General features: G+C 44.9%; 1 protein-coding gene across 12 annotated transcripts in view; it reads left to right on the plus strand.

Moving 5' to 3' along the window:
• LOC143298332 (uncharacterized) overlaps nt 1-14715 on the plus strand; it is a 68990-nt gene that overhangs the window by 47071 nt on the left and 7204 nt on the right. For all 12 annotated transcript variants that reach the window (XM_076611177.1, XM_076611187.1, XM_076611186.1 and 9 more), the window contains 6 exons: nt 906-1004; nt 3158-3256; nt 6306-6383; nt 7380-7538; nt 9264-9470; nt 12974-13087. In XM_076611177.1, the coding sequence (XP_076467292.1) occupies nt 906-1004; nt 3158-3256; nt 6306-6383; nt 7380-7538; nt 9264-9470; nt 12974-13087 (756 nt within the window). The remainder of the gene's footprint in view (nt 1-905; nt 1005-3157; nt 3257-6305; nt 6384-7379; nt 7539-9263; nt 9471-12973; nt 13088-14715) is intronic.

Below are 14715 nucleotides of genomic sequence, written 5' to 3' on the forward strand. Positions count from 1 at the left end.
CACACACACACACGCTCTCTCTCTCTCTCTCTCTCTCTCTCGCCTGCACGGAAGCATGCATGCATGCACGGAGGCAAACTGCACCTAAATTGATCAACCATCAGGACAAGTAACTGTAACTGCTGGAGCGTCGTCATATTATGTGAGAAGGGAAACATGTAATGCAGAGAGATGGGTGTCTGCACTTAGCATGCCTGCACGAGATGTTCAATCAACATGGAGACCTCGTCTGCGCGTGGTACGGGTGTGTAGGTGTCTCTGTGCGTGGGTGTGTGCATCTGTGGTTTTAAGGTGTTTGTCCTCCCGGATCCGTGAACGTTTGTCTGTGTGGTAAACATTGATGATGAGTTGTCGTTTTTTGTTTCCCTCTCTGTCTGTCTGTCTGTCTGTCGGTCTGTCTGTCTGTCTGCCTGTCTGTCTGTCTGTCTGTCTGTCTGTCTCTCTCTCCCTCTCTGTGCTTCTCTCTCTCTGTGCCTCTCTCTCTCTGTCTCTGTCTCTGTCTCTCTCTCTCTCTCTCTCTCTCTCTCTCTCTCTCTCCCTCCCTCTCTCCCCTCGACTAGGGGTCTTGGCCTATGCATCTTGAATCTCTCTCCGTCGCTCTCTGTCTGTCTGTCTGTCTCTCTCTCTCTCTCTCTGTCTCTCTCTGTCTCTCTGTCTGAGGCTTATTGACTGTAGATGATAAGAATGGAATGCTCATGTTCAAGAAAGTGATAGATTTTTTGTAGGGGGGTGGGGGGGGGGAGCGGGGTGAGGGGGGTTGCTTTAATGGAAAAAAAATAGAATAAAGTCAATGAAAATAAGTGTATGACTGTTGTGCGTCATCGTGTGTGTTTGTGTGTGTCCGTGCGTGTGTGTGCGTGCGTGCGGGTGTGCGCGTGTGCGTGATTGTGTGTGTGTGTGGACAGTACGGGGACACGGCCCTACACACGGCAGCACGCTACGGTCACGCGGGAGTCACGCGCATCCTGATCAGCGCCAAGTGCCAGCTGAACCTGCAGAACAAGGTATGTGCAGTACCTCACTGATTCCATTCATGCATCATTCGCTCTCTGTCTGTGTCTTTCTCTCTTTCTGTCTCTCTGTCTGTCTCTCTCTGTCTCTCTGTCTCTGTCCCTGTCTCTGTCTCTCTGTCTGTCTCTGTCTCTCTCTCTCTCTGGTTTAAACTTGATTTTATTCTCAAAAGCAAGTAAAGACATTGCAAACACAACGAGCAGCAACAAGCCGAAGTTTCCTCTCTCTGTGTGTCTCTCCTTGTCTCTCTCTCACTCTCTCTCTGTCTCTGCCTCTCTCTCTATCTGCCTCCCTCTGTCTGTCTGTCTCTCTCTGTCTGTCTCTCTCTCTCTCCCGTTTTTTTTATTTTTAAATCTTTCAAACAAAGACTTACTGATTGTAGGTGGCAGGACTGGTATGGCCATATATTTACTAGTGACAGATTTGCTCAGCATAGACTTTTAAGACCACATAATATTATTTGATTGAGCCATATCTTGCAATTAGAATGAACAAATATATATGGAGTGATATGTGGAGTGATGGCCTAGAGGTAACGTGTCCCCGTTGGAAGCGAGAGAATCTGAGCGCGCTGGTTCGAATCACGGCTGAGCCGCCGATGTTTTCTCCCCCTCCACTAGACCTTGAGTGGTGGTCTGGACGCTAATCATTCGGATGAGACGATAAACCGAGGACCGTGTACAGCATGCACTTAGTGCACGTAGAAGAACCCACGGCAACAAAAGGGTTGTTCCAGGCAAAATTCTGTAGAAAAATCCACTTCGATAGGAAAAAACAAATAAAAAACGGCACGCAGAAAAAAATACCAAAAAATGGGTGGCGCTGTAGTGTAGCGACGCGCTCTCCCTGGGGAAAGCAGCCCGAATTTCACACAGAGAAATCTGTTGTGATAAAGAGAAATAAAAAAAACAACAACAAAAAACAAAAACAAAATAAAATTTTCAGTAACTGAATTCAGATTTGGTATTTCTGAATTTGCGTGTCATCGACAGAAATACAGGTTTCAAGGTGAATGTGAATTAAAGTGTCGCTTATGTAACATAGACAAAGAAGACGACATCCATTTTTTTGTCAACGTGTCCTACCCTACTTGACCTCAGAAAGAAGTTGATTGATCCCATGTATCATAACAATCCCTGCAGCTTTAAACTGAACTTGTTATTGTCGTCTAGAAATGAGACTACTCTTTGTGGACTGGCTACCTATATTTACACTTCGTTGAAGAAGCTGAATGTAATGACTTCATAGTCTTCTTTGCTATTGATGCATATAATGTGCTGAATATATTCCTGTGGTATCAGTTATATTTGCAATATGTCCAACATTGTACTTGTGTCACACCTCTTCAGTAAGGGGCTTTGGCATTTATTTGAATAAAACAGTTTGTTCGTTCTCTCCCTCTCCCCCCTTTCAGGGTGAGGTTTGGCTGTACAATTATAATTTAAAAAATAATGTTAGCTGCTTATCTGTTACCCTCTGAAAAAACAACACACAAAAAAAAAAAAAAAAAAGGATGTCTTCTCATGTTTTGTCTTTTCTCTCTCTCCGTGTCTCTGTGTCTGACCGTCTGTCTGTCTGTCTACCTGTCTGTCTCTGTCTCAGTCTCTGGCTATGGTTGGATGTAAAAATCAAAGATTGTTCGCTGCTTATCTCTTGATCTCGTTAATAAAGAATTTCACTTATCTTGCTCTCTCTCTCTCTCTTTCTCTCTCTCTTTCTCTCTCTCTCTCTCTCTCTCTCTCTGTCCCTTTCTCTCTCTGTGTCTCTCTCTCTGTGTCTCCCTGTCTTTCCATTTATCAGTCTATCTAGTTGTCCATATATCTATATCTCTGTTTATATGTCTATCTATCTATCTATCTATCTATCTATCTATCTGTCTGTCTGTCTATATATCTATCTGTCTATCTGTCTGTCAAAATACATATATCGCTCTCTGGTCTTCCAGGTCATACTAATACTTAAATAGGGTTCTGTGAGTTCATCTATATCTCTGTTGAGTTCGTGATTCTGTTTGGACGCTGATGGCAGTGAACATCAAATGTGTGTATGTTTGTGTGTGTATGTGTGTGTGTGTATGTGCATGCGTGCGTACGTGTGAGCGCCCGTGTGTGTGTGTGTGTGTGTGTGTGTGTGTGTGTGTGCACAGAACGGCGACACAGTCCTGCACATAGCGGCAGCCCTGAAGCGGAGGAAGATCGCCAAGATCCTGGTGGAGTCCCACGCTGACGTCCACATCCACAACAAGGTGGGCGTGTTCACAGCCACACACACACACACACACACACACACACACACACACGCATGCACGCACGCATACACACGCACTCGCACACACACGCACTCGCACACACACACATACACACGCACACACACACACACACACACACACACACACACACACACACACACAGCAAACGCCCCCCCCCCCCCACACACACACACACACACACACACAGTCACCCACACAGGGGTGGGAGACATGCACATTGTCAACGTGTAATATAATACAAAGTGGGAAGCAAAGTGAATGTTTTCACGTTGACAAGGGTAATCTCACTGGCGTTGTCAGCCATTATCGATATCTTGCGCTGTTTCACCTGCCTTTTGTACCTGTGTGTGTGAGTGCGTGCGCTCGCGCGCGCGCGTGTGTGTTGTATATTGTAAACATATAGTGTTACACTGGGGTGTGGAAGACAAAGTTATTTTGTATGTTTGATTTTTCCTTGCTTCGACACTGTTGTTGCTTTATTCTTGCTGTCTTGTGGGTTTTTTGTTTTGTCTTTTTTCCTCTGCAGTTGTTTCGTTGTTACTGTCTTGTGCTTTTCTCCTGACGTCAGCACTAGTTGTTTTGTGTTTGTTTGTTGTTGTTGTTTTTTATCTTGCTTTCTTGTGCCTTTCTGCTGACGTTTGTTTTAATCTTGTTGTCTTGTGTCTTTCTGCTGACGTTTGTTTCAATCTTGTTGTCTTGTGCCTTTCTGCTGACGTTTGTTCAATCTTGTTGTCTTGTGTCTTTCTGCTGACGTTTGTTCAATCTTATTGTCTTGTGTCTTTCTGCCGACGTTTGTTTCAATCTTGCTGTCATTTGTCTTTCTGCTGACGTTTGTTTCAATCTTGCTTTCTTGTGTCTTTCTGCTGACGTTTGTTTCAATCTTGCTGTCTTGTGTCTTTTTGCTGACGTTTGTTTCAATCTTGCTGTCATTTGTCTTTCTGCTGACGTTTGTTTCAATCTTGCTTTCTTGTGTCTTTCTGCTGACGTTTGTTTCAATCTTGTTGTCTTGTGTCTTTCTGCTGACGTTTGTTTCAATCTTGTTGTCTTGTGTCTTTCTGCTGACGTTTGTTTCAGTCTTGTTGTCTTGTGTCTTTCTGCTGACGTTTGTTTCAATCTTGTTGTCTTGTGTCTTTCTGCTGACGTTTGTTTCAATCTTGCTGTCTTGTGTCTTTCTGCTGATGTTTGTTTCAGTCTTGTTGTCTTGTGTCTTTCTGCTGACGTTTGTTTCAATCTTGCTGTCTCGTGCTTTTCTGCTGACGCCCACACTTGTTTCGATCTTGCTTTGTTGTGCCTTTCTGCTGACGTTTGTTTCAATCTTTCAATCTTGCCATCTTGCGCTTTTTTCTCTACAGTTGTTTGTCTCTACGACGGGCGCAATAGCCGAATGGTTAAAGCGTTGGACTTTCAATCTGAGGGTCTCTGGTTCGAATCACGGTGACGGCGCCTGGTGGGTAAAGGGTGGAGATTTTTACGATCTCCCAGGTCAACATATGTGCAGACCTGCTAGTGCCTGAACCCCCTTCGTGTGTATATGCAAGCAGAAGATCAAATACGCACGTTAAAGATCCTGTAATCCATGTCAGCGTTCGGTGGGTTATGGAAACAAGAACATACCCAGCATGCACACCCCCGAAAACGGAGTATGGCTGCCTACATGGCGGGGTAAAAACGGTCATACACGTAAAAGCCCACTCGTGTGCATACGAGTGAACGCAGAAGAAGAAGAAGTTTGTCTCTACTATCTAGTGCTTTTCTGCTGACGTCAAAGGTTGTTTTATTTTTGCTGTATAGTGCTTTTCTGCTGACGTCAACCCTTGGTTCATTCTGGCTGTCTTGTGCTTTTCTGCTGACGTCAACACTTGTTTCAATCTTGCTGTATTGTGCTTTTCTGCTGACGTCAAAGGTTGTTTTATTTTTGCTGTATTGTGCTTTTCTGCTGACGTCAACACTTGTTTCAATCTTGCTGTCTTGTGCTTTTCTGCTGACGTCAACACTTGTTTCAATCTTGCTGTCTTGTGCTTTTCTGCTGACGTCAACCCTTGGTTCAATCTTGCTGTCTTGTGCTTTTCTGCTGACGTCAAAGGTTGTTTTATTTTTGCTGTATTGTGCTTTTCTGCTGACGTCAACACTTGGTTCAGTTTGGCTGTCTTGTGCTTTTCTCCTGTCCTGATCAATCATGTAGCAACTGAAAATGTTCTGCTGTGCAACAGAATGGAGGACATTAATTTCTAATGTGTCCGGTGAGACAGATAAACTGCAGAGAAGGCTCTTTTCTCCTCAAATGGTGAAAGCGAATTGAACGAATTGACTGTGTGCTGGAGAACGGTCACACGAACGATTTGAATGCTCGCCAACGGACGTGACTGTGCTGGTTGAAGAATATTGACTGTGCTGGTTAACGAGTAGTGACTGTGCTGCTTGAGGAATTTTGACTGTGCTGGTTAACGTATAGAAACTGTGCTGATTAATGTACAGGAATTGTGCTGGTGAGCGAATAGTGACTGTGCTGGTTGAAGAATATTGACTGTGCTGGTCAGTGTATTGGAACTGTGCTGGTTGACGATTAGTGACTGTGCTGGTTGAAGAATATTGACTGTGCTGGTCAATGTATTGGAACTGTGCTGGTTGACGATTAGTGACTGTGCTGGTTGAAGAATATTGACTGCGCTGGTTCATGTATTGGAACTGTGCTGGTTGACGAATAGTGACAGTGTTGGTTAACGTGTAGGAACTGTGCTGGTTGACGAATAGTGACTGTGCTGGTTAAAGTGTATGAACTGTGCTGGTTAACAAATAGCGACTGTGCTGGTTAACGTGTAGGAACTGTGGAACTGTGCTGGTTACCGTGTAGGAACTGTGCTGGTTAACGAATAGTGACTGTGCTGTTTGACTCGTAAGAACTGCGCTGGTTAACGAATAGAGTGACTGCTGATAAGCAGACGCGTCCTGGTAAACAGATGATCACTGTGTGTTGACGGGCAGTCAGTGCACCATGATTCACACTACTCTCCATGTGCCGTTGCAGCAACACGAGCGGGCGGTGGATGTAGCCAGACGGAAGGACAACCCGGAGATAGTGCTCATCATCAACTCGCTGGCCAGGGTAGGTCGTGCGAACTTTGTGAGGCCGCTGGGGTAGGCGGGTAGGACGACGGACGTCAGCCTTACGTTCCCCGAGGTTTATGTTCCCCCAAGTCTATGTTCACCCCTCCCCCCCTCCCACACCCCTCCCCACACACACACCTCCCCACCCCGCCCCTCTCGATTTTATTTCAGTCAGGTCTGATTAACCCAGAGTCTATTTTTCTTCCAGGTGTATGTTCCCCCTAGTCCACGTTTCCCCCGATTTTATATCAGTCATGTTTAATTACCCCGGGTCTGTATTCCTCCTGGTGTATGTTCCCACAGGTCTGTGTTCCCTCCCGAATTTATTTCAGTCGGGTATAATTACCCCGTGATCTGTATTCCTCCAGGTATATGTTCCCCCCCACCCCCCCCCACGCCCCACCCCCCCCCCCCCCCCCCCTACGCCCCCCCCCCTCCCGAACCGAATTTATTCCAGTCAGATCTAATTACCCCGGGTTTATATTCCTCCCGGTGTATGTTCCCCCAGGTCTGTGTTCCCCCCGTATTTATTCCAGTCAGGTCTAATTACCACGGGTCTATATACCTCCAGGTCTATGTTCCCCCGTGTCTGTGTTCCCCAAATTTACGTTTTGTAGGCCTGTGATCTCCGAGGTCTGTACTTACCCAGGTCCTGGGGGAACATAGACGTGGGGGGACTTAGATATGGGGGAACACAGACATACTTCCGGTAAGATTAGATCATGGGTAGGTCATGTATAGGTATGGATGGTATGCCATTGGTAAATGGTAACTTATTGTACATTATAATTGATCATGGGTAAGTGATGGTAGATCATGGGAAGTTGATTGTTGATAGAAGAAGGCGAGAGGAGGAGGACTGTTGTGTTTGCGCGTTGTTTTTGTTTGTTTGTTGTTGTATTTTCGAACAAGAACAAAACAGGTTGTCACCAGTACCCAGTGCAACCCTTGTGATCGTTGTAAACGTTGAGTGTGGTCACTGGTGTTGTGACAGAGTCACGCGGGCGGGGGAAGGGGCCCGGAGGCGGTGGGGGTGACGTGGGGGGAGGAGGTGGAGGTGGAGGACGGACCCGGGGTGTGTGCAGAGGAGGAGCCGCCCGCCAAGCCCGACAAGGAACGCGGCTTCTTTGCCTTCTTCAAGAAAAAGAAAAAGGTCAGTGACGGTCGTGTGTCGGGGTTCTCCCCTCGTACAGTCCTGTGTGTGTCTCTTTGAGGCCTTTGTATGTGTGTGTGTGTGTGTGTGTGTGTGTGTGTGTTGGTGTGTGTGTGTGTTTGTGCGTGTGTGTGTGTGTGTGTGTGTGTGTGTGTGTGCCAGTGAGTGCGAACGCATGCGTTCGTATTTGCTGAATTTGCAATTCTGTTTACATTGTAACTTTAGTACATGATTGATCATGTATCTGATTGTTGATCAGTTAATTATCTATTGGTTTGTTTATTTATTTTTGTTCATATGTTCGATTTTATGCATTTTTTGTTTGCAGTTCTTCAGTGTGTGTTTTTTGTTTTGATCTTGTTTGTTTTTTTGTTGTTGTTGTTGTTGTTTTTTTTGGGGGGGATGAAAGTGTTGACGATTTCATGCCTGAGACAGTGACCCTCTGCCTATCAGTCGGGTGACTGCCATGTTAACAATGAACGGGGCTGTTCATTGGTTTCCCGCGTTATGTCACGTTTTGAAATGATACTGTGACCACGTTCACTCACGACTTGCCTGCGTTTTGTGTGCAACCTTTGTTTCAGCTCTTTCCCTTTCCTTTCTTTCACAAGTATTAATAGGGATGTAAATTTATGTGTTTGAGGAAACTGCTATGTGAATCACTGTGAGGATGTTTTTGCATTAGAACTGCATTCTTTAGCCTAAAGTCATCGATAATGGTGTCTTTTTAGTGTGTAAATGTGTCAAAGACATAAAGAATGCTATATAGATAAATTGTCAGATAACCCTTAAAAAGGGTTTACTGTATTTGGTACTGAAATGGACGTCACATTAACTTAAAGCGAGTTAACACTTTGCATTGATTTCAACAAACTCAGGCAAACGGATCTGAAGGCTGTTACATATGGTTGAGTGTTTTCGTTTCTTGTAATGTTTTTTCAACCAGTGAATCGACAACATCAGAAGAGGTGTCAGGACATCAGTACTGTCTTCTGAAAGAAGCCCAGGGGACGATGTGTAACTCTACGGTCTTTAAGACAAAGATAGAGAGGGCAATGTAACATGGTCAATTACTGCTGTCCAGAGGACGATGTGTAACTCTACGGTCTTTAAGACAAAGATAGAGAGGGCAATGTAACATGGTCAATTACTGCTGTCCAAAGGACCATGTGTAACTCTGTTGACTTCAAGACAAAGAGGGAGAGGGCAATGTTACAGGGACTGTTACAGCTGATTAGAGGACGATGAGTAACTGTGGTCTTCAGAACAAAGATAGAGAGGGCAGTATTACATGGACAGTTACAGCTGATTAGAGGACGATGAGTAACTGTGGTCTTCAGAACAAAGATAAAGAAGGCGGTGTTACATGGACTGTTACAGCTGATTAGAGGAGCATGAGTAACTGTGGTCTTCAGAACAAAGATAAAGAGGCGGTGTTACATGGACTGTTACAGCTGATTAGAGGAGCATGAGTAACTGTGGTCTTCAGAACAAAGATAGAGAGGGCAGTATTACATGGACAGTTACAGCTGATTAGAGGACGATGTGTAACTGTGTGGTCGTAGGGACACAGATAGAGAGATCAATGTAACATCGTCAGTTACAGCTCCAGACGACGATGTGTAACTGTGTGGTCTTCAGGACAAAGATAGAGAGGGCAGTATTACATGGACAGTTACAGCTGATTAGAGGACGAAATGTAACACTGCGGTGTGGGGTCCACAGGATAAGGACAAAGAGGGCGGCAAGGACAAGGCGGCCAAGCAGACGGCGAAGAAGAACTTCACCTCCACCAGTGCAGGCACCCAAGGGCCCGCACCTCCACCCTCCGGACCACCCCAACCCATCCGGAAGGTGTCTGGCTTCTTCAGCCACTACATGCCGCGCACCGGCACCCAGTACTATCGGGACCTGGCCGGCAACATCAAACAGGTATTATTATTATTATTACCTTTTACGCCTAATCTTAAGCCCTAGGCGTTTACAAACAGAACACATATGTAAATATCAAAAAAGAAAATTGAACACAAGATTTCAAACATCATTAAAAATTATTCATCCCCACCCCCGCACCTACACACACACACAATACACACAAGCACACGCGCACGCACACACAATCGTAAATAGTACACAATCAAAAATACTACCAACCGATTCTAAAACTATCAAAACTCACTCACTTACAAATAGTCATTTTAGTTCATACTGGAAAGGGATGAGCTGTTGAGAATTAATCAGGAGGGGAAAAGGTGGGTCTTCAGACTGGATTTGAAAGATTGCAGCGAAGATGAGAGGCTGAGGAAGTTGATTCCAAAGAAAGGGACTTGGAATGAAAACTGCGTTGGCCATTCGTTTTGGTTCGAGCAGTGCGGATCCTAAGCATATAAGGTACCCTGTTGTGTACTGACAATCTATCCCCAACAACTTGAAACAGATAACTATTTTAACTTGACTATATACCCCGACAACATCAAACGCGTATCCTGTTTTATACTGACAACCCACCCCAACAACATCAAACAGGTACCCTGTTTTGTACTGACTATCTACCCCAACAACATCAAACAGGTACCCTGTTTTGTACTGACAATCTACCCCAACAACATGAAACGAGAACCTTGTTTTGTGCTGACAGTATACCCCCAACAACATGAAACAGGTACCCATTTTGACTTGACTATCTACCCCAACAACATGAAACAGGTACCCCGTTTTGCACTGACAGTCTACCCAAACAACATGAAACAGGTACCTGTTTTGACTTGACTATCTACCCCAACAACATGAAACAGGTACCCTGGTTGTTGTTTTTTTTACTGACAATCTACCCCCAACAACTTGAAACAGGTACCCTTTTTTGTACTGACTATCTACCCCAACAACATCAAACAGGTACCCTGTTTTGTACTGACAATCTACCCCCAACAACTTGAAACAAGTACCCTGTTTTGTACTGACAATCTACCCCAACAACATCAAAACAGGTAACCTGCTTTGTACTAACAATTACCCCAACAGCAAGTAATAGGTACCCTGTTTTGACTTGACTATCAACCCCAACAACATTAAGTATGTACCCTGTTTTGTACTGACAGTTTTCCCTCAACAACATGTAACAGGTAACCTGTTTTGTACTGACAGTCTACCCCCAACAACATGTAACAGGTACCCTGTTTTGTACTGACAGTCTACCCACAACGACATGAAACGGGTACCCTGTTTTGACTTGACTTTCTACCCAACATCAAACAGGTACCTTGCTTTGTGATGATAATCTGCTCCAACAACATGAAACACGTTTTTGTATTAACAGTCTACCCCAACAACATTAAACAGGTACCCTATTTTGCTAGACGTTTTACTCCAACAGCATCAAACAGGTACCCTGTTTTGTAATGACGATCTACCTCAACATCAAACGGGTGGGGTGCTCTGTTTTGTACTGACAGTCTACCCCAACAACATGAAACAGATACCCTGTTCTGTACTGAGTCTACCCCAACAACATGAAACAGATACCCTGTTCTGTAGTGAGTCTACCCCGACAACATGAAACAGGTATCCTGTTTTGTACTGACAGTCTACCCCAACAACATGAAACAGGTACCCTGTTTTGTACTGACAATCTACCCCAGCAACACGAAACAGGTACCCTGTTTTGTACTGACAGTCTACCCCAACAACTACGAAACATGTACACTGTTTTGTACTGACAATCTACCCCAACAACACGAAACAGGTACCCTGTTTTGTGCTGACTATCTATCCCAACAACGTTAAGTACATACCCTGTTTTGTACTGACAGTCTACCCCTAACAACACGAAACAGGTACCCTGTTTTGACTTGACAATCCATCCCAATAAAATCAAATACGTACACTGTTTTGACCTGTCTACCTCAACAACATCAAACGGGTGCCCAGTTTTGTTATGACAATGTATCGCAACAACATAAGACAGGTACCTTGTTTTAAGCTGACTGTCTGCCTCACTACTATCAAAAAAGTGGGTTGCTTTTTTGCCCTGTTTATCCAAGAAACATCAAGGAGTTACCCTTGTTTATCCTATTTACCCCAAGACCAACACGTACCTTGCTTTGTCCTACATACCTCAACAACATAAAACAGGTACCCTGCTTTGTTGAAATAATTATGCCCGAACAACATGAAACAGGTCACCAGTTTGTCCTGGAAAGTATCTACACGTCCTGCATTGAAGCAACGGCACTTCAAACTGTTACATTTGTTATGGCTGCCTGTTATGTTTGTCCTACCTGCCGAAACTTTGCTTTGTTCTTTTTAACTCAGCAACACCAAACAGATGCCCAGTTTTGTTCTGAAAATTGAATATCTGTAGATTACGGCAACTGTGAAACAAACTGTTCGCACAGTCATTTGAACAGCAGGCTGTCTGCCTGGATAAAGCCAACTGACAGCTGCCTTTAGCCGCTCATCATTCGTTTCCTTTCAGTGTCTTAGTGCCGCCCTCTGTTCAGAAACATGACACTGTGGAGAAGTGCAGTGTAGTGCGATGTAATGACGTGTATTGTACTGTTGTGTAGTGGTGTGTAGTATACTTCAATAAAGTTTAGTTTACTGTGGGACAGCGTCATACAGTACGGTGAATTGTAGTTCAGTGCAGCGCAGTTTACTGTAGTGCTGTAAAGTGTAGTGTAATGAAGTGTGGTGCAGTGTGCAGTTTGCTGAAGCGCTGTAAAGTGTAGTGTAATGAAGTGTGGTGCAGTGTGCAGTTTACTGTAGCGCTGTAAAGTGTAGTGTAATGAAGTGTGGTGCAGTGTGCAGTTTGCTGTAGCGCTGTAAAGTGTAGTGTAATGAAGTGTGGTGCAGTGTGCAGTTTGCTGTAGCGCTGTAAAGTGTAGTGTAATGAAGTGTGGTGCAGTGTGCAGTTTACTGTAGCGCTGTAAAGTGTAGTGTAATGAAGTATGGTGCAGTGTGCAGTTTACTGTAGCGCTCTAAAGTGTAGTGTAATGAAGTGTGGTGCAGTGTGCAGTTTACTGTAGTGCAGTGTAGCGCGGCACAGCTCAGTGGAGCGTGGTGTATTATAGTTCACTGTTGTGCAGTACAGTGCAGTGCAGTACGGTGTGGTGTAGTACAGTGTAGTACAGTGCAGTACAGTGTAATGTAGTTAAGTACAGTGCAGTGCAGTGTAGCGCAGTGTAGTTAAGTACAGTACAGCACAGCACAGCGCAGTGCAGTGTAGCTCAGTGTAGTGTAGTGAAGTACAGCGCAGTGCAGTGCAGTGTAGCGCAGCGTAGTGTAGCGCAACGTAGTGTAGTGTAGTGTAGTTTAGTGCATTGCAGTGCAGAGCTGAGCAGTGTAATGTGTGCAGCACAGCACAGTGTAGTATAGTGAAGTACAGCGCAGCACAGCACAGTGCAGTGTAGTGTAGCGCAGTGAGTGCTGTGTTCCAGGGTCCGGTGGGCTACACCCCAGTGTGTCAGTGCCGACCCGTGTTGCAGCACATTGAACAGACCATGGAGGACGCCAGGAAACAGCTGTACGGCCACATCGACGCCTCTCACCAGGTATCTCTACATACCCGTTCACAGCACGTACCCTGCAATGTTGTCACCACATCTACCCTCAACACCCCTTCAGTACTTGTGATATTGTCACCACACCTAACCTCAGTGCCTGTGATATTGTCGCCACAACTTACCCCCAACACCTGTAATATTGTCATTACACCTACCCTCAATACCTGTAATATTGTCACCACACCTAACTTCAATACCTGTGGCGTTGTCAACGCATCTACTCTCAATACCTGTAGCATTGTCTCCCCATCTACCCTCAATACAAATGGCATTGTCACCATATCTACCCTCAATACAAGTGGCATTGTCACCACATCTACTCTCAATACCTGTAGCATTGTCTCCACATCTACTCTCAATACAAGTGGCACTGTCTCCACATCTACCTTCAATACAAGTGGCATTGTCACAACACCTACCCTCAATACAAGTGGCATTGTCACCATATCTGCCCTCAGTACAAGTGGCATTGTCACCACATGTACTCTCAATACAAGTGGGATTGTCACCACATCTACCCTCAATACAAGTGGCATGGTCACCACGTCTACCCTCAATACCTGTGTCATTGTCACCACATCTACCCTCAATACAAGTGGCATTTTCACCATATCTACCCTCAATACAAGTGGCATTGTCACAACACCTACCCTCAATACAAGTGGCATTGTCACCATATCTACCCTCAATACAAGTGGCATTGTCACAACACCTACCCTCAATACAAGTGGCATTGTCACACCATATCTACCCTCAATACAAGTGGTATTGTCACCACATCTACCCTCAATACAAGTGGCATTGTCACCATATCTACCCTCAATACAAGTGACATTGTCACAACACCTACCCTCAATACAAGTGGCATTGTCACCATATCTGCCCTCAGTACAAGTGGCATTGTCACCACATGTACTCTCAATACAAGTGGGATTGTCACAACACCTACCCTCAATACAAGTGGCATTGTCACCATATCGACCCTCAATACAAGTGGTATTGTCACCACATCTACCCTCAATACAAGTGGCATTGTCACCATATCTACCCTCAATACAAGTGGCATTGTCACAACACCTACCCTCAATCCAAGTGGCATTGTCACCATATCTACCCTCAATACAAGTGGCATTGTCACCATATCTACCCTCAATACAAGTGGCATTGTCACAACACCTACCCTCAATACAAGTGGCATTGTCACCATATCTGCCCTCAGTACAAGTGGTATTGTCACCACATCTACCCTCAATACAAGTGGCATTGTCACCATATCTACCCTCAATACAAGTAGCATTGTCACAACACCTACCCTCAATACAAGTCGCATTGTCACCATATCTACCCTCAATACAAGTGGTATTGTCACCACATCTACCCACAATACAAGTGGCACTGTCTTCACATCTACCCTCAATACAAGTGGCATTGTCACCATATCTACCCTCAATACAAGTGGCATTGTCACAACACCTACCCTCAATACAAGTGGCACTGTCTTCACATCTACCCTTAATACAAGTGGCATTGTCACCATATCTACCCTCAATACAAGTGGCATTGTCACCATACCTACCCTCAACACAAGTGGCACTGTCTCCACATCTACCCGCAAC

Source organism: Babylonia areolata, chromosome 23, assembly GCF_041734735.1.
Source record: "Babylonia areolata isolate BAREFJ2019XMU chromosome 23, ASM4173473v1, whole genome shotgun sequence".
Classification (NCBI taxonomy): Eukaryota; Metazoa; Mollusca; class Gastropoda; order Neogastropoda; family Buccinidae; genus Babylonia; species Babylonia areolata.